The sequence below is a fragment of the Motacilla alba genome, chromosome Z (assembly GCF_015832195.1).
Source record: "Motacilla alba alba isolate MOTALB_02 chromosome Z, Motacilla_alba_V1.0_pri, whole genome shotgun sequence".
Taxonomy (NCBI): Eukaryota; Metazoa; Chordata; class Aves; order Passeriformes; family Motacillidae; genus Motacilla; species Motacilla alba.
Genome location: NC_052046.1, coordinates 8,072,876 through 8,095,167, shown reverse-complemented (window position 1 = coordinate 8,095,167; position 22,292 = coordinate 8,072,876). Strand labels below are relative to the sequence as shown.

The window sequence follows — 22,292 nt, the reverse complement described above, 5'->3', positions numbered from 1 at the left end:
TTGTGTTGTCTAGATGTTCACATGTGCAGAAATCCAAAAATAAGGGATCTCATGTGAATGTATCAAACGCTGATAGCTGGATGGCTTTGGAGCCAGCCAAGGATTGTTTGTAGTAACAGCCAAGGATTGTTAGTAATAGGACACTGAATAGAATGGGGCTGGAGAAGGGGCCACATGGAGGTAGAGCAGCACTTTTCTGGGACAAACATCCTTATCCTGGCTCCTGGAGATCAGCACAACACAACACAGCACAAGTGTAGGAATGAGGTCAAGAAGCAGGCATGTAGGAGGATATGGAGACCACCAAATACCCTGAAGCCTCCAACCCATTTCCACCATAATTAAATTACACAGAAAGGGAGAAACTTAACTCCAGTGCAGGGAAACTTACCTATAAAAAGGTGTCCCCACAAAGCCCAGATATGTGTGTACCCCAGGACCCTGCACACCCCGTCATCTGCATTAGCAATGGAGCCAGGGCTGCTGATCTTCTGATCTTTCTTTCTTTCTTTTCTTTCTTTCTTTCTTTCTTTCTTTCTTTCTTTCTTTCTTTCTTTCTTTCTTTCTTTCTTTCTTTCTTTTTCTTTCTTTCTTTCTTTCTTTCTTTCTTTCTTTCTTTCTTTCTTTCTTTCTTTCTTTCTTTCTTTCTTTCTTTCTTTCTTTCTTTCTTTCTTTCTTTCTTTCTTTCTTTCTTTCTTTCTTTCTTTCTTTCTTTCTTTCTTTCTCTCTTTAAGTCATCTCCTTCTCCCTTTCTTTTCACCTGCCTCCTTTATCCTAAACCCACTGCTGGGTGCTTAATAGGAGGCTAAGAACTAATGTACCAATTTCCATGACAAGTACTTAATTTTCTTTGTAAGATTTTGTGGACCCCCTAACTATCCACATTCCTTTTGTCCACAAGCATCTACAAATCTTGGGTGCTTCCTTCCCCTGAAGGGTGAGAGGCCACACCCTGATGATTCTTTCCTGCAGCTTGGATTCTGATCTATTCCATTCATCTGGGCATGTTTGAGACGAGATTCATGTTCCAAGGATACCACATGAACTGATCTATGATTTATGCCTAAATGTTCTCCTAGAGGTTGGTTTTTTGGTTTGCAACCTGCTCTTATCTTTTTACCTAGTCACTAAACTGCTACATTAGAGGAAAACTGCAGCAGTGACTGTGTTAGAGGAGAGCAGAAGAAATTGTCTTTTGTTCAGTATCATCCTTGAATGTGAGGTCTTGTACCTGCCATCCGTTTAAGAACTGTCAAAGTCTACTGGGTAGTGCAAAGGAGCAGGATTTTCATAAGACGTTATAACCCTACATATGTTATTTAACCAGTTTCCACCAAGCTAGAGCCTATTTCAAAAATTACATTTTATCTCTAAGCACAATGTATTAAAAGGGCTAATGTGCACTGAGTGGCTCAACAAGTAATTTTTTTTTTACTGAGAGTGAAGAGTGGTGTTACCTTGCTTTGAGACTCAGTGATTCTGCTTTGCGTACAGGTGTCAGTGCCAAATGATGAGTTGTGTTTTACATGAAATGGTGTCCAAAATAGAAACTCCAGAAACTGAGAGAAAGACAATATCAATTCAATAGTTTGGAATAGTATTCTAGTATTTAATTTATGATGCCTTGTTCCATTTCTCACAAGTGATGGTTGGTTCATATATTGGACCTAATGCTGAATGTTTGCTTTGTCTGTGCATCTCTACCTGTGATACACCCAAATTTACATACACATATATCTGTGTGCATGTTCAATTTAATTTCTGTCTTCTAGATGGGAGTAAGAACATGTCTGAAAACTAGTTTTAATTTTCACTATGATGCCAAGTGGAGAGAGCTCCAACAGGTTTGCATTTTGCTATGAAAGGACTTCAGTTATTTTTATCAGTAGTAGAACTGGCTGAGTTGGTAGTTTGTTTCTCTCTCAAGTTCTTTGATGTGCTGTACCATAGAGTTCAATTCATGTTGTCTGCCAGTAGGCAGGAGCAGAATGTGTTTGGGGAGATTGGTTTTCCAGGGGGGAAATTCTAGTGACAGTGAAAGGTACTGACAGATCTTTCCTGTCAGCCATGAAATAGGTCCCAAGAGGGAGCAGAAATTGAATTCTCCTACCCATGTAGTCCTCAGTCCTTCAAAGCGGGACTTCCACACAGACCTGGTCTCAAACTTTTTAGTTTTAAGTTTGAAGGTGAGTGGTCTACTTGGAATTAATCTGAAACTGTAAATATGTTTCATACAACACCCCAAGGAGTCTTCACGTGAAAATTATTTGGGACTACTGCCAGCCCAGGCTGAATTTGAACTAGTGAACCCACCATCCACATTATATTCCCAGTACCATCCATCATATAAGCCTGATGTTGAAATTTGGCATTTCCAGAGGTACTTTTAACATAATAAATGTGCTTCCAAAGTTCTGTGTTTTGCCCCTGGGTACCAGTGTTCAAAACACTGGCATGTTCTTTTCTCCCTCTGAATGTGAAGGGAGTGGAGTTGCCTAATAGCCACTCAGAGAAGAAGCTGCAGAACTATCAGCTAAACCATTCTGTTTTGTTTCTGTTCTTTCTTTACAGGATCCAACAGCTGCAGCTATTTCGGACAGAGATTGTGATACGAGAGAGGGAGAGACTGTAGCCATGAACTATAAGCCATCTCCACTTCAAGTGAAATTAGGTGAGTCTGTGCTGATGGAGAGTTAAAAGGCTGAATCCAAGGCCTGAAAGACAGGATCATATGCAGATCTCCATGCCTGTGGCTGAGCATGCCATCAAGGCTCAAGCAGCTCACAGAGCAGCTTTGTAATTGTGATTCTGCTGCTGTGATTCAGGGAACTGACCTACAAACATGTAAAACCCCTGTATCCATGGATGTGGTAAAGAAAGGAAGCAGTGCCTTAAAAGCTAGGCATAGTTCTTTTAAACCCACATTTTTTTTTATTAAGCTGAGATCAAGGCTTGGCCAGATAAAGAATGAAGATAATATGGAGGGACTGTAAAAAGAAGAGAAGACAGAATAGTTGCAACAAAAGGGAAAGGATCAAGGAGTTGAGACACTCCCAGAAAAAGAGCTGCATTACTGTGAGAGGAAGGACTTTTAAGTCCATAAAAGTTCCCACACAAATACTCATCTATTTCTGAGCAGTATTTTTTAATTCTGGAAACAGAATTGTCCTGTTGCTACAAGACACTGCTTCCTTTCAAAGCTAATGCTTACAAGAGCAATGCACACATGCCTGTCTGCCTCCAAAACCTGAGCAGCTATTTAGGCACACAGCTTCAGGAAACCTGATGACAGACAAGCCAAAGGAACAGTGTGCTTTTTGCTAAAAAAATGGAAATCTAAATGTGGAAAATTTCCCAGTAGGAGCAGGAAGGAGTCCCCTGGCTGTCCTTCACATCAGAACAAGTGACGTTGAGAGGATGCTGCTGATTGAGGGTGGTGACATTATGCAAGTCATGAATACTCTGAAACAGTGGCTGCTTTTCAGGAAAAGGCAGGGAACAGCCGTGTGTGTTAATGACAGCACAATTCATAGTTTGGTAAAAGATTATTACTGCCAGCATGCCATATGCCACCAGGATCCTTTTTCACTGCCAAGAGAGTTCTTTAATGTTACTAGACAGATAATTACTACTGCAGTAGTTGTTTTGGATAATTTAACACCAGGAAACAGGTTAGAGAGCAATTGATGCTATTATTGGTAAGTCTGCACTATTCTTGACTTTCTAGGCAATAAAAATATCCTCCTGAGATTCACTAACCTGACAGGAAATGGTACTTTTGTAGACTTGGCTTTGGTAAGTCATGACACCATTCTAGGAGATCAGATAATTGAAAATAGATTTGGATTCAGGGTAAAGAAGGTCAATTCATACAAATTAAATGGAAGATTAATTTGAGGTAGATCCCTAACCAATCTCAGTATTATGAATAAAGCTGGTAGAATGAGAAACTTAGGAAGTCAATACACATCAGGTAGTGTGGAAGGAGAAAGTATCAGAAGAACATTACTAATGGAGTTCTCCAACAGTCATTTTGTGTATATGTTCATTAATGACTTTTACATAAAAAGCAGGAGTCAGCAAAGAAAATTTAGTGGAGCATATTTGGGAGGAATAAGTACAATAAAGACTCAGAAATGGCATAGAGAAAAAAACATGAAAACTGGAATAATAGAAATGAGAAAAATAAGACAGGAGAAACTCAACTATTCTGTAAGCTGAAATTTATTAACTGGGGATGACTACATCAGTTGATAAATGTAACCTTATCAGTTGAGAATAATAACCTTGCATCAGTAAGGTTACTATTATTGAAATGGACTAATACATGAAAACAGGCCACGGTCACACTTCTGCAGAAATTACCAGCTTTTTTCCAGGAATCAGATAGAGCAGAATGATTAGCTCTTTCTGCTGAAACTTCTGCTTTCCCACATAGGAAATAGTCCCTTTTATTTAGCCAGTGCTGAGTGGCATAAAGAGTCAAAGGGAGGTACTGGAAGTGTTTGAACAGTTTTTGTAGTAGAGGCACACTGTTGCCAAGTGTCAACTCTGTGCTGACCACAGTATGCTTATGAAGATAATAGGGGGTGAAACCTACCTGCTGAAGAGGAATTGCCCTGAAGGTTGACAAGCATCTTCCTGCCTTGTCGCCAGAGAGAAGTCTGCTCCAACACATCTCTGTGAAAACGGTGTTCCTTTTTAATGAAGTGAATACATACCTAGTGGCGCTTGGATCAGCTCTCCACTCTTAGCCATACTCAGATGAGCTCTAGGTTATCTGAGGCAGAATAGACTAACAGTATTGTCTGTGGCCAGTGTAACATGCCTTTAATCCACAACAGCTCCTGCTGCTCTTATTCTGAAAATCTGCCCAGCCTCTTCGATTTTCTAGAAGTTTAATCACTGCATCTCCCAGCTCTGGCCCCCATTCCTCTGACTAGATTTTTTTGTCCCTTCTGCATTGAACTTGTCAGGGTTGTTTTTAATCTCTTTAAGGCTGGAAAAAGTTAAGGTGGTACATAAATTTTTAATAGCTTATCTAGCAAAGCCATTGTTGAGGATGGTAGCAACTAGGGGCTTAATCTTATTGCAGGTTTTCCATATGGATGGTGGCATTTTTCACTGTTAAATCAGAATCAATTGTTCAAATGTCAAATGTTCTGATGGAAGGTTGATAAATGTCATTTTTCAGTTTGCAAAGATTCGTGTGTAAATCTGTCGTATGTGCTTGCTGGAAGCTTGGTTCAAGTGAGCTCAATTAAATACCAACCCAGCATGAATACAGCTTTTGCTTCCAGACGCTGCAGTGATTGAAGTGTGACAGAAAGAGCGTGAAAACTGCACATACTGCACGCAGATTTGTCCTGCTGCTTGAGTGGTCTTTTCCTTGGTTGTTTCTTCCCCTCTAAATAAATACATTTGGCTACATGTTTGCTTGAGAGGGGTCAGTTAGATACAGGAAAAACTTCACAGGTGTCTTGTATTTCTGTGACTTCCTGAAGATTGCACCTGGCTCATAAATGGAACAGTGCTTGCTGCTAGGGCCACATCAAGGAAAGAACCTCGCAGCAAGGGGAAATAAGATCTCTGAGTTCACACAGTTTATAATTTTCAACCTTTATTGATACTGTATCCGTATTAATTATGTATTTGTCACTTTTCTAGCACTCCCACTGTGTCTTTCTGTCCAGAGCTGCAATGCTCAGCCTTGCTTCTTTCTTTCTTTAAGATCATTGATAAGGAGACTCCTGACAGCAAGGGTTGGGGGCTGGGTGTACATTAGTGCTTAGGAGATGTCTCCAGCACATCCTTATTAGGAGCCATATCCAGATGGAGCACATACCACAAGCCTTTTGAAAACAGAGGAGAGTTATGATAAGGAGAGAGAGAGGAACAGAATAATCCACAAGTGTAAATCTCAGGGCATCACATCCACTGGAAGGCAACAGATCCTCCTAGCATTCCCAGGAGATGAGATATTATTTTAATGAAGCTTATGCCATCTGCTTTTCTATTTTGCATTTTTGATGTCCCTTCTCTGGTCTGAAATCCCTATCCAGACATTCTGTGTCTGTCTTTCCAGGCAGTCATGACATTAGTTTGTGTTAAAACAGAATGGGCAATGTGGAAATTGGTTGCAGTGCTGTAAAACAGGCAACAGGTGGGAGGAGGAGTTGCGGCAGAGGCATCTTCTTCAGCACGTCCACCACACTGGGAGCCTGGCAATAAATGTCCTGTGTGCCTGTCTGCAGATGAACATGTGGGAGAGAGGCAGAGACACTCACAGGAGCCTTCAGCCCTCCAAGGTGCCTGTGGCCATAGATGTAAGCACCTCCTCTCCTTGGATTAGATAGGGAATAAGGCACTGTTTTCGGAAGGTTCCTCAAAGGGGCCATAAAAGTATGTGAAAGCTGAATGTGTAAACTAAAGAAACTGAGTCACACTTCAAGGAAGTTACTGGAGTGCTGTTCACTTAGACCAAGTAGAACTGTTAGGGTTAAAAAGCAGCAAAAACACCGTCACAAGGACATAGAGAATGGTGTTCCCTGGTGTGTCTGACTTGGATAAAACTAATTCATGACTGAGCCCCATCTTGGTGGAGATTGAAGTGAACAGAGGATATAATCCATCAGGGGACAGAGGCTGATGACATGTGTGTATTGTTAGCTCCTGCCTTCCAGCCTGATGCAGTGTTTTCATGACAGATATTGAATTGCTTTGTGGTCAGAGAGGAATAGTACCAGAGGTATCAGTCAGAACTACAAAGCCCTCAGGGTTCAGCTTAACAAAATTGGTGCATTTCTGGCTGAAATTTTACAGAAGGTCTCTAATCCCACTAAACCACAGACTGCCCCACGTGGCTTCTGACCCTGATCTTTCAGCTGGTGTAGGTGTTTTACCCCTTCCCCCAGGGTGGGGTATGTCTTCAGGGCTTGTCTTAAAGCTCTCCATTGAAGAGCCAGAAAGCACACAGCAGAGCAACCTCTCCTAGTGCTGCCCAAAAGGATGCCTTGCTTAGAGATCCCCTTCCAGGACTACTCTTGCCTCAGGTCAAGATGCAGAACTGGCAAGTGCAGTCACAAACAGAGCCGGCAGCAAGCATCTTGTGTAAGCTAAAAGGCTCTGTATCTACCTCCATCTGTGGCTCCTTTTCTGCATCATCACTTCCCATTCTGCTCCAAAACTTGTGACTTCTGAAGCTTTTCATACAGAAAACAGAATAATAAAGGGGAAGTTGAAGTAGACTGGACAGATCAATGCCATTAGTGTATCATTTTGTCAGTATTTCAAGTACTGTACTATTCCCAGTTGCTCTTCTGTAATAAGGTGATTAATGCTAATTAGGTACAGCAGCTGTTGTTTCTGGGAAGATGCTCTGTAGGTAAATTAGGGAAACATTTTATAAAAAGGCTCTAACTCTTGAGCTAGGTCCCCAGGTTCCAGCTCTGTTGACAGAACTGCAGATTTTCATATCCATAACTGTTTGCATGGCGACCTCAAGTGACATCATTACCTTAAGTGCAAAAAGCCATTTTGGTCCCATGGGAGCACCCATTTCCTTGAACACAGTCTGTGGACTATGCAGGGGGAAGGGTGGGGTGGAAGCCAGAGAGCAGGAGCAATACAGCACTGCTATTGATTTTCTTCATGAAGACAGAAGTGCAACCCACCGCTCGGAAGTCTCATGGAGCTTGGGAGGAATTTATTTAAACATTTTTTTCAGCTCTTATTACTGTCTCCATTTATAAGAGAAATGGTATACAGAGATTTATGGTAGCATCCTTCCTGTAGGATATTTCCAGGCTCTTTTTGGAAAGGATGAGAGAGTGAACAGCTGTGTCACATTAAGGCTAGTAGGGCTGTCTGCAGACAGAGCTGCAAAGATGAGGGCAGGAAACCAGTTCTGACAGGCATATTATTGCAGATTAGTTAGAAGAGAAGTAGAGGGGCAGAAAGAAAGAGGTGCCTGAGACAGGCTCGGGTAAGGAGTAAAGCTGTTCAGACAAACTGGAACAAAGCAATCACTGGATTTCAGCAGAGAGATCCAGGCAGGAGGGAATGTGTGAGGGAGTGAGACAGAGGGAAGGGAGGTTCCAGACAGCAAATCCCAGGAGCAGAGCACAAGCACATGAATATGGGAATGATATGGCATGAGGGAAATATATGGCATGAGCCAAATGACCTGGCTTTTTGTATCTCTGTAATTTTGCTTGATTTGTTATGCCACTGCACCAGGGCTTTGCTGGCCTTGCCCAGCCCTCCACAGTATGTGCACCTCTCCCATGACACGTTCCTGGGTACCAACACACCCCACCAGCCAAGAGACTCACACCCACTCACATCTTGTGTTGCACATACCTTGCTTGGCTAATACTCCTTCAGGTAGAAAGTCGTGAAGAAGGAAGCTATAATATAAGTGGATAATTTTGGGGTGTTACCTGGCTGTTCTTTAGCCAGTCCATATTTTTATGCTACCTGCAGTCTGATAGTATAGGAAGGAGAGCTAATCCTGAAGATATTATTTTATTTTGTATAGAGAATGGCCCAAAGCATCCAGAGTCCGAATGGGGGTTTTATGCCTGAAGGAGAAACCCATAACTGCAAATTACAAGTTCTCTTCTATGTCTGATCCACCACAGTGAAATTACCTCAAATATGAGAAGCAGCTCAGAAGGTTGTGAAGAAAACCAAACTGAGCAAATTATTGAGATCCTCTGATAGAAAGGAGAAAAAAATTCAGTAAAAGAAGTAAGTAGTGATGACAGTAAAAAGTACGTGGTCTAGCAAAGCCTAACCCCAGCAGGCAGCACCACACAGTGGACTGTTCAGAGGTCTCATTACACAAGTACGTGTTACTCTCATCACTGTTTCCTGTGAAGCATGTAGAGAACTGGTTTAAAAGAAAGAGGTCCCCAGAGGTGATTTACAGCTTGTTCCTGACATTAAAAAGATTAACAGCAGCTGAGATGATAAGGCTGCCTGCTCAGATGTTGGTATCTTCAAAAAAAATCAACTCAGAAAAGGGCAGTAGTATTATATTCTGGCTCCTCAAAGTCCTGTGTCCTTAAATGTAGGTTCCACCTGTTCCACTACAGTGTAAGATTTCCCCAGTTCTGAATTACCCAGTTGTTACTATTTCTGTAGTTCCTTCTGATGTCTCCAAAGGTAGATGAGTTCCTGCCTAGCAGTTGAGGGAAGCAAGTATAGCCCAGTATAATTAATGTAAATTGGCTCCAGAACAGACCACAGCATCTACAGACAGTGTTGGGTGATGCATTTATTTAATGTGTTTGATTTATTAATGATGAGCCTTAAACTGTGCTTGATGGGTAATTGAATTTGTTCTGATTTTCAAGTGATGTGGGTTTCCATTTTGTCTTCTCTGTGCTGCACTCTCAGCTTTTAACAGGGGAAGGTTACTGTCTGCTTATTGAATGTGGGAACTAAAATGCTCCATCAGCAGATCAAGCTATGAAATAGAAGATGAAATAGAGATACACTTCTATGAAGTGTATCTCTATGAAATAGAGATACACTTCTCAAAGGGAAGGAGCATGTCCTGGTATAGTAAGTTCAGTGCAATTCTTGGTTTTTAGCTGCTATCCTTATGGAGAGAGGATATGTTCATAGCAACCTGAAAACTTGATGTTGCTTCTCTGAGATATTTAAGGATTCTTTGGAGACTCAGAATTCATAACAACACAGAAACCTTAGTGTGCCACAGCAGGAGAGCAGAATAGACAAGGATGTCATCCATATCATGTGTCCTGTCAGTAGCAGAGTCCTTGTTAGGTGAGGGTACCATGGTGGCCCTGGATGCAGACCTCACCTGAGCATCAGCAGAGGTACACCCAAGGAACCCTTCTTCTGTGACCCCAGGCTTTGTTCCAGGCAGAGCAGACAGTGTTACATCCAGCTGTGCACAGCAGTGCCCCATTTTTCCCGACCCAGCCAGTGGTGCAGCCAAAGCACCACTGCAAGGCCCAGCTCTAATGTGGCAGGCAGGGAAATGTGCCACAAGAAATGTTTATTGCAGCAGCAACAAAGGACAGGTTTTGGCCAGTCAGCAGCAGCCACATTTCATCATGTCCCATCAGTTTTAGTCCAGAGGTGTAGGGAGGAGCAATTCCCAAAGGCATGAGGCAGCACAGAAGAAACCACTCTGTATTTCTTCATGGGAGGAGAGCTGGTTGAAGACATGGAGCAGCAGGGGCCTGTGCTGGGCACATGTTTTCTAGGTTAGACTTTTAGAAGCAGCTCAACAGCTTCCTCTGTTGTCAGCATCTCAGCCTCTTACACCAGCCAACACCACTTTTTAGGAGTGGGAATTAAGCTGTAGTGAGGATAGCAGGACTAATTGTGCAAAAAGGCCACTAAACCTTCAGAGTCCTGACTGGGACTGAGAGGGAGTTTTACCTGTTCCCTGACAATCACTTCACTCCTGACAGGGACAGGACAGTGACCTCTCCAGGAAAGACCACAGCCTTCCTACTCTGCCGTGCGTAGAAAGTCATTTGGCACCTGTCTGTTTCTTTCAAACCTCAGTCTTTTGGCGCAGCTCTTTCCTTGTTCTGCTTGGCAGTCATGCTCTATAAAGCAGAATACACTGAAGGAAAATAAACCTATTTTTACAGATGCCATATATTTACCACAATATAATTTTATTTAAGAAAAAAGTCACAGCAGTAATTGGACAGTGTGATCCCATTTCTCTAGTTGTTAAACACAACTATCATTCAAAAAGCTTTAAGTGGTGCCTACATCATGGCTGAATAGCTTGTGCTGGGGGTATACTTTTCTGCATCACTCATGGAAATGAGACTTTGCAGCCTGGTACTGTGCAAAATAGCTATGGTCTCATTTTTGAAACATGTTACAGAAGGAAAAGCAGGAATTGTTGGTCAAATTTTAAAACATTTGAGCATTGTCCAAGCCATCTTTCTGAACTGACTTTTAGGGAAAGCATGCCCCATAGACAATATGCTTTCTCCAGGTCCACTTACAAGTGAAAAGAAGGGGTAACAGATACATTCTTGGCAGATAGATCCAAGTCTTTGTCAAATAATCATCTCCAACCTATGTAATAATTGTGATCTGTTTGTGTCTGCCTCCTACTAATAGTAGACTCCTGTTCTCTCCACAAACTGTTCCTCTCCCAGGCTTCCTCCCACTTTCTGTATCAGTGAAATCATGCATCCTCACTTTTTTTTAGAGACTGCACAGCTGAGCCATTTTTCTCAGTGACTCCTGCCTTCCTTCCTCTTCATGTCCCTTTCACTTGTGAACTATGCCCAATTTTTTTTTCCTTAGCTCTCTGCTTTTTTTATTCCACTTGCTGCTTACCATGAGAGAAGCCTAAATTGATTCAGCCTAAGTCTTTGTGAATGTTTCAACCCTTTATCTCATAAAGTAACATTGTTTATAGCACAATAAAATAAATCCTCTGCAGGGCTTTAAGATAACTTTACTGTAAACCCAAAACCATCTCGTTTTTTGCTATAACTTTGATTTTTTTCTGCTTTCTGCTCTAAATGGAAGGCAATCCCCACTTTTTCCACAGAACCCACATACCCTCTTTTTTTGGTCACAGCTGTGAAATTGGTACAATCAAGTCAGCAGGTGTTAATGTGTTCTGGAGGAATGGTGCAGTTCTGTCTAGCTCACTAGTCTGAAGCTCATGAGTTTTAAACTGCTTTCTGCCATGAGTAAACTGTGAGCTGGCTGTGAGAAAAAGGTTTAATCACACCAGGTGTTCCAGAGCTATGGGCTGCTGACAGCCCCTTTGCTGCAGCTCAGCTCCCAAGTCTCACAGGTGCCAGAAAACATCCCCTCTCTGTTCCCCATCACTACCCAGCCTGAAAGTAAGAGCTGTTTTTCAAAAAAATGGAAAGATTTTCTATGAATTACTTTAAATACTGGTTCTAGAACTGGAAAACTGGGAGAAGAGATGAAGAGTACAAGTGAGACAATTGTACTTTGTATAAGTTCATCTGAGAAACAGTGTTTGATGTAATAAATGACACTGCTAAAAGTGTGTCTTGAACAGGGCAAGCATACTAAATATTTAAAGTGATGCTGTCAAGCATGGATAGTTTCAGTCCATGATGGAGGCTGCCTTTAAAATTTGGATTTTCAGGTTTGCTTACATTTAAAAAAAAAAAAGTATCCTGGGCTTAGAGACCTAGTAAATCATAGCACTATTTTTTTTTAAGTTGACTAAAAGAACATATAACTGATGGCTCCAGAATTGTTCACAAATTCATGTCTAATTCACAAGGTGGTTTAGACCGTAAAAAGTCTGGGAGACTCAAGTCACAAAGCAGCTATGCCTATTTTAGCTACTGACTTTCAGCCAGAACATGAAAGACTCAAGTTCAGTTTCTTTTTCTGCCTGAATGCTTCAGCTCTCAGATTGAAGTGTGGCTTTATGCAGCCTCTGATCTGTGGGGCAGGGGTTGAAGCAAAATGTGAAAGCAAAACTTTGGCATAGTTATTTCTGTGCAGGCAGATGTCATGTTTTTAGTTCCTCCAGGCTCACATAGCTGACATCTGCCTGTGTGCAGAAAAGCTACAATACACCACAGTCCTTGAATTTGACTTTGGGTCTTTTGGTTTTCCTATCTTTCATTGGAATGGGATGATCAACAAAAGATGATCTTAGCTCCTTTGTTGGCAGCGTGCTTTTTTCTATCTGCAATTGAACATTCCTGTGTACTGGGGAGTTCCCATCTCCTTGGAAATCAAAGTCATGATTAGAGAAGGCTGTGGCTGCTCTGGGTCTCGTTGACCAAGTGAATTGAACCCTCTACAGCACATTCATCTGACCTAGAACTAGGCAGTAATCTCTGCTTCAAAGCAGAGCAGATAGAGAGCAGGAAAAGGGCAGGGCTAAAGGGAGCAAAACACCATGCCAGTTGTCTGCATTTACCTGGTTATGACCATCAGATGAGACAAGACCAGGACTTTGGAGTTCTGAGGAAAAGCTTCATAAAACTTCCTCTGCGCTATTGAGGAATGGTAGCATCACGCCTGAGCTGGCAGTAAATTGTCTGGAGCATCAGTGGGTACTTCATTCCCAGCCTGTTACTTTTCTCACCTTACAGAAATCTTTTTCACCATGAGGACAGTCAAGCATGCAAAATGTTTCCTGGGGAGATCGTGCCATCTTCAACCCTGGAGGCATTGAAAATCTTACTGAATAAAGCTCTGGGCAGCCCAGTCTGATCTCATAGCTGATGCTGCTTTGAGCAGGACTAGAAACTGGTGATCCTGCTTCTGGTTAGGACTCCAGGCTGTTTTTTTAATATGTCATATAGTTTCTGCTCATTACAAAAACAAACAAACAAACAAACAAAACCACAAAAAAAAATCTGTCTAGTAAGACTTTTGGATTCCCAGCATAACCACAGCTGGATTTGCAGAGGTAGACTTAGGTGACTTGCATGAACTGGTGTAAAGCAGTCCTCTGATAAGTCCCCTGGTAAACAAGAAAAACCCAACTGCTGCTTGATTTTCACTTCATGATAAATGTTCTTTTTAAGTTTTAATTACTGTTTTTTTCTTTTTTTCTGTTTAATTCATGAAACCTTCTTGATTGATTTTTAAAAAATGCTAAAACTAATTTTCTCTTTTGCTTGTATCTCTCACTCATTCCAGTGCAGAGACAGGGAGATTGGTTCTTTTACAGATATGTTTCCTAACTTGCATTCCTCAATGCTGAATGATTTTGTAATACGAGCAAGCAGCTGATTTCTTCTACCTACCGTGTCCTAGCAAAACACTGGGGCTTTAGCACAGGACACTAACAGAGTGTACAAAGCAGAACCAAAATAAAGTGTTTGTGCATGTGTTTGTGTGAGGTGACAATCAAGCAGCTACCAAGGTGGCTGTGCAACATCTCAGTTTCTTAGACCAATTTGAGCTCTTCTTGGTGTTGGTCATGTCTCAAGTAGCCTTTGGGAAGGACGCTTTTATCTTAGATTGGCAAAAGGATTCTTTTCATCTGTGATTTGGATTTTTAAGGGGATTTGCAGAAAGAGATCATGACCCAGAGGCTGATTGTTACACATAGATCCCTATCTGCTGTATGCCACAAATAATGTAAGAAGACACAAAAGAAAACAAAAGCAAATGAGTCATCCCATCCCACCTTTCTTCCTTTATGAATTCCATGCTTTTTTCCCTGTAGAATGGAGGGAATGGATTTGAATCAAAGAAGATTAAAATGCATCCTGGAGGGCGAGGTTGACTATTTTAATGTGAAAAGCACTGTTTTGATCTTCTTACAAAGATTTTAGGGCAGGAGTGGAGGCAGTGGGAAGGTGTTCAAGACTGTTAAATGTGTAGAAGTTGCCTTGGGAAAAAGTGAATGTTGGTCTGCAGCAAACTGATGTCCAGAAAAAATAAATACTCCCTCATGGTCCAAGAGTTCAGAACAAAGCTGATTGTTCAAACGAAACATCTAACAAGGTTACAGAACAATACTAAAACTTTTCAAAGGCAGGATGCAACAAAAGAGCAACTTGTCAGACCTCACAGACCAGCTCTATAATCCAGAGGCAGGATCAGAGAATTGTGAAAATTTTAACATCGAATATTTGAGGTCCTAAAAATGAAAACTCGGGAGTACATGATTTGTACATGAATTTTACTAAAAAAAGATTACTCAGGACAGTCCTTCAAAGCCTCTGGGGTCTGCTATATAGAGATCCCTCTGCCAGTCCAGCAGTTTTGAAGTCACCCAATTGTTTTCAAGTGGCCCCCAGAGATTTCCAGAAAGTTCCCTCTGGGCACTATCTACCCAAGCACTGACTTGTGATCTTTTCTTTCACTTTTCCTTCACATCCCCAGCTCCTTGCACTGTTGTTAGATGTTGGTTGACCTTCATGAGGTCTATTCCATATGATCAGGTTATGGAAGCCAGCAGTAAATCCTAAGTACTATTTTTCTCAAGGTCAGCCAAAGTAAGCAGAGTGCAAGTAAACACTGCAAGTAAAGTACAAAAACCACAGTCACTTTCCTTGTCACTGAGGCCTTTCCAGTGAGCAAAGTGTGTTAGATTTAACCCCCAAATTTATCTCTCCATGTTACTGGAATTTGCCACTACAAAGCACCCTCTCCAGAACAGACAAAGCAGGGACACTTTGTTGGAGGTCTTGTTTATTCCAATTCACTGCTTTTAAGCATGAAATAAATGAAATTCAGAGGAGAAAATACTTTCTGGCTCTGGTTTCCAGTACAGTTCTCTCCAGAGGGATGTAGAGGAGCAATGGCTTTCTGTGGCTTTTTCACCAGACATTGCTGCAGGCGTGATACTGTCAGAGCTCTTCTGACAGGTCTGTCATAGTGTGGTCAGGGGAGGAGATGCAGCTTGCTTTCCTTTATATTTTAGTGGACCCTGGAGACCTGGCAGGAAGAAACCTTGTTTCTGTCATCAGGCTGAGTCAATATGACTTCAGGCGCTCAGGGAACAGATGCAGAAGATAGAAAATTGCTACTTTGAGTTCTTTTTCTGTTTGTTCTCATTTTTATCCCTATGGGTTCCAAGTCAGGACGTGTCTCCTCAATCAGATGGCTTTGCTGGATTGTTTATTGAGTGATCAGAAAATGATGATCCTTACTCTCCTTCTCCCAGTGCACATGCTGGCCAAGGAGAAGCTCTGTTAAAGACAGTTCTTCAGATCCCAGTGCTTTCAGATTTTGACTTAAGTGCCATCCCTGGAAAGGACAAGGCTGTCAGTCCCTGGGCTTCCTCCATATCTCTGCTGAAGAGGAGTTAAAGGTTTTTTATTCCCTGAAGCCTGGTACTCTTCCATTCACCTCACAAGTACAGCTGTTAGAAGCCTCAAAGAAAGCAGAGAATATTTTCTGCCCTGCTTTCCCTCTGCTCACAGCTTTTCCTTTTTCAGCACTGACTGTGCCAGCATCAGTGGGGTGGAGAGGCTGTCCGGAAAGCTGAGTGTTAATGCTGTTTCTGTCTGGGTCTTGGCAAAAACCGGGCTCCCTCCATCACAGTGTGAGAGAAAGAGATTCCAAACTTGAGTCACTGAACATGCATGTGTCTGTGTGTAGACACCACAGCTCCTCCATCCTCCCTGCACTTGAGCGTCTTCCCTCAGGGGACCCAGTGTCTCGTTCCCAATCTCTCCTGCAGACATCCCAATTCAGAGTGAGTTTCTGATGTCGCTTCCCGAGTGAAGTTGTCTTAAGGACAGATAAACCTGACACCTTTGTTTTCTGTCCCCAGGGTAATTTGAGATACAGTATGACCTAAAAGTTCCTAATGCTTGTGTGGAGACAAATAATGAGGCAAAAAAAGACAACAGTTGATGGTGTCAGCCTGCATGCAGTTGATTGGCAATGGAAACCTGTGTTCTTGATTCAAATCAGATTATGAATGGAAAATTAGATTCTTTTACGAGAAGGCATAGCAAAAAGAAACACAGAGCAAGCTTGTATCTTTGCAAAAACTCTCTAAAATCTCAGCATGCCTTGAGATTATCCCTCCCTGCTGTCATGTCTTTTGCTTTACATTAGAGTCTGCAGGATTTTGTTCCTTGCAAATTCTGCCTTCTCCATCAGCAACTGGCCAGGATCTTCCCACCATCATCTCCTCTTCACCTCTGTTTAGAAGGCAAGTCATTTCTTATAAAGCCCCTAATAAGGTCCCTGACCCTTAAAAAGTCCACTTTATATCTTGACCCTCTTCACTCCCCTTTTTCACCATTAAATTAAATCCACTTTCACTGTGCTTGGGTCTCTCTGTATACAAAAGTTTAAAGCCTGTTGTATATCTTAATTATTGAAAGATGATTCAAACTGAAATTGTAATTAAAAGGAACTGTGTATCACTGAAACACCCACCATTCTAGCTGCCTCTAGTCTTTATGCACAGTATCTCTTTTGTCTTAATTTCCTCAGGCAAGCAACTGTGTCTTCTATATCCACTCCTTAGTCCCTTAGCTCTACTGCAATAACGCCTTGCTTGCTGACACCCTCAGGCTGTTTCTCTACTCTTTTCTTCTACTCTTACAACTCTGTTGTTCCTTTCATCTTACCACAGCTCCAGTCAGGCAGCCAAACAGATAGCTGTACAACAATAAACCTTATGTTTCTATGCAGTTGGCAATTTTAGCTCTCAAATATGCCAAGTGAAGCTGAACATGTGCTCACTGTGGCCTAGCATATACCTGACCCAGGCATGCAAGGGGTGCAGAAATTATGATAATTCTTGTATTGCTTTTGCATGTCTCCTTCCTTTTCTTTTAGAAATGCTTTAGAAAATCCTTAGCTAATGGTCTTTTGATAAGCAAATCCAAGCTGGGATTTTTTTCCTTCCTTCAGTGCATACAGCTGGCCACTCGGGAGGGAGGTAAAAATGTTGGTCTGCCAGAATTTCTGCCTCAGTAGTTTATTTAGGAGAGAGGGTCAGATAGCAGGGTTGTGGCAGCTGCAGCATTGCCAGCAGTCTCATTTAGTGCTACGGTGTTGAGAGCAGACAGCTGGGAGGCAGGATCAGGAACCTCCCCTGCCAGCTGTTTGAAGGAGGTGGGCCCATTTGCCATTTAAAAGGCATGAGTCTTTGCAAGATCAGTAGTGTGTGGCATGGCAGAAGGGGGCTCACATTCAGTCTTGCTAACACCTGCCTCCCCTTTGCCTAAACTCCCATTTACAGCCCTCCAAAAGCAATGTTAAACCTTAATCAAGCCAGCAGTGCTTTAGCACTCATCCTTTCTGCTTTGAGGCATCCTGTGATGAGCAGGGCCGGGGTGGCAGTGCCATAACCTCAGCCCTGAAGGGACACATCAGCAGCTGGAAGCTTGTGGTTACAAACCTCTTCTGAACACTACTGTCCCACCAAAAAAGGGCAACAAAAGCATGAAATACATCAGCATTAAAATATTAAACCGTGACATAAACTTGTCATGTTGGAGATCTGTGTTAAAAATTGTCATCATCTTTCCCAGCGCATTACTGCTTTCTTCAGCATGAGTCAGACTTTCCCCGAGCCCCTTTGAGCTCTCCAAGCCACTTTGACTGAGGCTTCAGCTCAGCAGTGCACATGTCTTTCTGATTTCCAGCTGCAGGACTCTGCTGTAGGGGTGGCATCTGTCATCCTCCAGCCCTGCTTCCTCTCCTGCAGCTCTTAAAGCCACTACAGCCAGAATTTTGTCTTTCATCTTGTCTTTAAAGACTGTTTCTCACAGATTTCAGCATGAGTTTTCTCTGGCCATTCCTGTTTTCCTCTGCCACTTAGAAGCATGGCTGTGTTTTGTCACCAATCCTTTTGAGAGGTTTAAGGAGAAGGCAGCTGCCAAACCCTCAGCCCTGCACCTGTAACATGAGGACATTAAGGAACATGAAACAGTTGATTGCCATCCCCTTTGCCATCCTCTGCTGTCTAACACAGATAGCAGCTCTGCCTAAGAAGACAGAGGATGCTTTGCAGATAGGAAAAGATGTAATAATTTATGATAGTTTGGGATTAATCCCTGAGCCCAGTCCTCATTTCTCTACCAAAGCAGGGGCCAGCCTGGAGGAGGAAGGTGGCAGCACGCTGCCCTCTCAGCACCCTACAAGGCACCCTACAAGGGAGCAGGTTGCGGCATCCACTGAGTCCCATCCGTCAGAGCATAAACCACAGAACAAAGCCAGAGATGAAGCCATGAGCTTTCCCTAAACTCTTTCTAAAGAAAGAAAAAGAGGAAAGGGGTTCCCCCTCCTCTGTGAGGTGAGCCACCCACCCCAATCAAAATACTAAAATGACAGGCCAGGCCCTTTGAAACTGTACTTGTAAGGTCACCAGCTGCCCTAGGTAAACCCTGCTTGCTTCCTTACCTGTGGCAAGACTTCAGAAGAGAGGAGAAGAGAGCAGCAGGAGCCTTTGAGCTGCCCCAGGTGTAACAACCAGGCCACAGTACTGAGCTGTCCCCAAGGGTCACCATGCCCCAGTGATCTGGCAGCAGCCCCAGGTGCTGCCCAAACAGCTTTTGCAGGTATTTCTGGAGCAGTAAAGAGAAATGTCAGGGCATGCAAAACACAAGGGCTCTCCAACCCTGCTCCGAGACAATAGAGTCCACTATCCCTCTGAAACAGAATTCCTGCCAACCTAATTAATGAAAGCTTAATCAGCAGATTGGTTAATCATAAACTTATTAAATAACTAATTGAGCTCTGTGGCTGTGTGTCAAATTTCCAGACTGTGGCAGCCCCTCAGAGGAAGGATCAGGTCAGTAATCCTGTTAGGGGAGCAGGTTGCTGTGTGGGACAGCTCTCCAGCTGAGCCAAGTACCCAGGACTGCAGCTCACTAACTGAATAGCAGGAAGAGGCACCCTGAGCTGTACATATCCTCTTCTCCTGTAGAGTTTCATGGTAAACAGGCAATTCATCCAATGAAACAATGCCTGAAAGTCCCCTTCTGGGGAGCAGAGTAATTGGAGGGTGACATGCCGTGGAAATACTCTGCTCACTATTGCTCACACTTTCTTTACCTTTTCCAGGGAACAAAACAGTTGTGTTAACCAGCCTAGTTACCTGTCTCCATCTGCTTTCATCTTACTAGACAGAAAATACAGAATTTTGTTTGAAATGCATAGGTTCATGGAAACCAAATGCAGCAGATGATAAAGCAGGATGGATCAAATATACACCATTTTTGCTGCTGAATAAAGCCAGAAACATGGCTTGTACTGTCAGCTGCAGTTCAGTCCTGGTAAAAGAAAAGGCCAAGAGTCCTTTCCAAGCACAATGCTGGAGTCAGCAGGCTGTGAGTCCCTTCTAAGCTTGTGTGCTTCCTTGTGGCATTATCACTTGGGGCTTTATTTGTTTTGCCTACTGATGGAATTCAATAAGTCATTCCAGGCAGGGCTATCTGCCAGTCAGTGAAAGCTTCTACAGTGAAAACATATTAAAATATTTTAATTATTATTTATTATTTTATTATTATTTTTAATCTGTGGTTTATGTAGGCAATATAAAACGTGCTCTCCCACAGACCAACCTTTGGCATGAAAGGGTGGACATTTGACTAAGTGTCTATGCAGTTCAAGCCTGCTGTTGTCAGACTCTATTAAAAGTGGCTTTTTATACAAATACACATTGTATGATGACATCCTGTGTAATCAAATGCTGTGAATATTCAGCTAAGCAAGGTTGTACTACGTCTCTTCTGAATACACATCACATTTAGTACATTCACCAGTAACCTTAATGCTTCATCACAGAACATCAGAACTCATAATAAATGTGATGTAGGCACTAATATTACCTCTATCTATCTGTAGATTGTGCCTATAGCATAAGTGATGTTTTAAATTAATTGAATTATTTAAATGAAGAGAGCTAAATTACTCTTAAAAGTCTCCCTTTTTTGTTTTTTTTTCCATTTTTGTTTTTGTCTGTCATACCATTTAGCAAGGTCAAGCAATTGCCTTTGACTTAAACCTGTGTTCAGCTGAGTAAAAATAATGAGGGGACATTTGTAGAAGTTCTCCCCAGAGAAGATTCTCTTTGTCCCTTTAAAATACCTTAAAAGAAAGCATAGCTCAGTTTTATGGATTAGGTCTTTTAGAAATCTTTTGTAAACAGAAAATTTTTAGCTGTGCTTGTCAGGATGCAAATGGTTCCTCAGATATCTAACTTTGTTCTTCTGGCTGGCAGGTAAAATATTCTTTGAAAAGTAAATGAAAATACTATATAAGTCCCTTTCTGAAGGTAAATGTGGAAAACAGAAAAAAAAATTACATTTAAATATCACCAGTGCTGTTCATATATTCCAGTTTTGACAGTGATAAATGAAATCCTTCTATCCAATATTTTGCAGCCATTAGGAATAAAAATCTCAATCCTTTAAAATTAAGTGAAAAAGCACATGCTGAATGAGAACGAAATAAATGCCCTTGTGAGGTAGGCGCTGCGACAATAGACGCCTTTGAAATCAGTACAGAAAGGTGTTGAAAGATGAAGAGAGATTAATTGCTGCCTGCTGCTACGCACTCGCAACCTGTCTGCATAAAATGGCTGCAGAGACAGCTCGAGCAGAGGACTGGGAGCAGGAATCCCGGTTCTGTGCTCCCCTGCTGCCACAGATCCTCTGCTTGGCTCTAAGGTAAACCAGTTATGTAGTTTCTACCAGCAGTAAAACACAATTTACTGTTTTACAAAGATGATTCAGTATTGTATTAAGCCATGAAGAGGTAAAATGCTTTGTGTGTTCAAAATAGTGTTGGTTTGTTTTGGTTTGTTTTTTTTTACTGAAGTGTACAGCCATGAGGTTTTCATTGCAGGAAATAACCTGCTCTCTTCTGGGGCTAAGCCAAATAGTGGGTAGAAGCAGAGAAGCCATTCCTTCCCATAATCACATGAGGGTCAGAAACATGAGATGTGGGGCTGGGATAGCATGGCTAGGGAATGAGGACATGCTGCTGGGAACATAAAGCCACTTTTGGAGATGCGTGATTTAAGTAGATGATAGCTTTGGCTGGGACTGGAGCACTCCTTTACACGTTCTCCTCTGTGCTAAGGAATAGTGTAATGTTTTGGTGCATGTTTTCTGAAGGGAAGCACAAAATAACATCATCCAGGCCCTCAGAAACCTCTCAGTAACTTGCACAGGCAGCATTCTAGCTGAGCATTACCTCAGAATGAGCCCTGCACTGCTGTGCATGCAGTGTACTGGCTGCTCCTGATGGTAGCTCCCATGCAGGAAATTAAGGGCTGCATCCTTGGACAGCAGATACAAACATTAACTTTGTAGTCCCTAGGTCGTTTACCAGTTCTAGATCAGGCCTTCTGGGGAGCTGAAGGGAGTTTAGAACCACTCCCAGCCCACTAGTGTTCGTGCCAGTTCTCAAGCATGCCAGAGGCACAGAGCAGCAGCCAGATCCACAGAATGTATAGAAATGCTGCTATTTGATCTTTAAAACCTGGTCCAAGAGGGACCTTGGAAGACAGATTCATACACTGGTTCCTTCTAACCAGTTCACACAGCTGAAGTTAGAAACTAGAAAATAGTTCACTATTTTCCCCAAGTTTGTCTGGGTCAGAAAAATAACATGCTTCAGCTAAGAGTACCATGTCTCACCCAGGTTGGGTGACACAGCTGTCTGACCCTTGCTTTCTGAACAGTCTTTTCTGAAACCAGTGAAACAATATCCTTATTCAGATGGCCTGTCCTGAGAAATCAGTGCTGATGCCTGGCCTGTATCAGCTTGAAACTATAGTCCTTGTGTTCACAGCAGGGAACTGGCCACAGATAGGTCCTTTTTGTTTCTGCTACACCTGTTTAGTA

At 42.3% G+C, this 22,292-nt stretch overlaps 1 protein-coding gene across 3 annotated transcripts in view; it reads left to right on the top strand.

Annotated features, from left to right (window-relative positions):
* The window catches only part of FAM219A (family with sequence similarity 219 member A), an 88,815-nt gene that overhangs the window by 52,081 nt on the left and 14,442 nt on the right, over positions 1-22,292 (top strand). For all 3 annotated transcript variants that reach the window (XM_038123458.1, XM_038123457.1, XM_038123456.1), the window contains exon 2: positions 2,572-2,671. In XM_038123458.1, the coding sequence (XP_037979386.1) occupies positions 2,572-2,671 (100 nt within the window). The remainder of the gene's footprint in view (positions 1-2,571; positions 2,672-22,292) is intronic.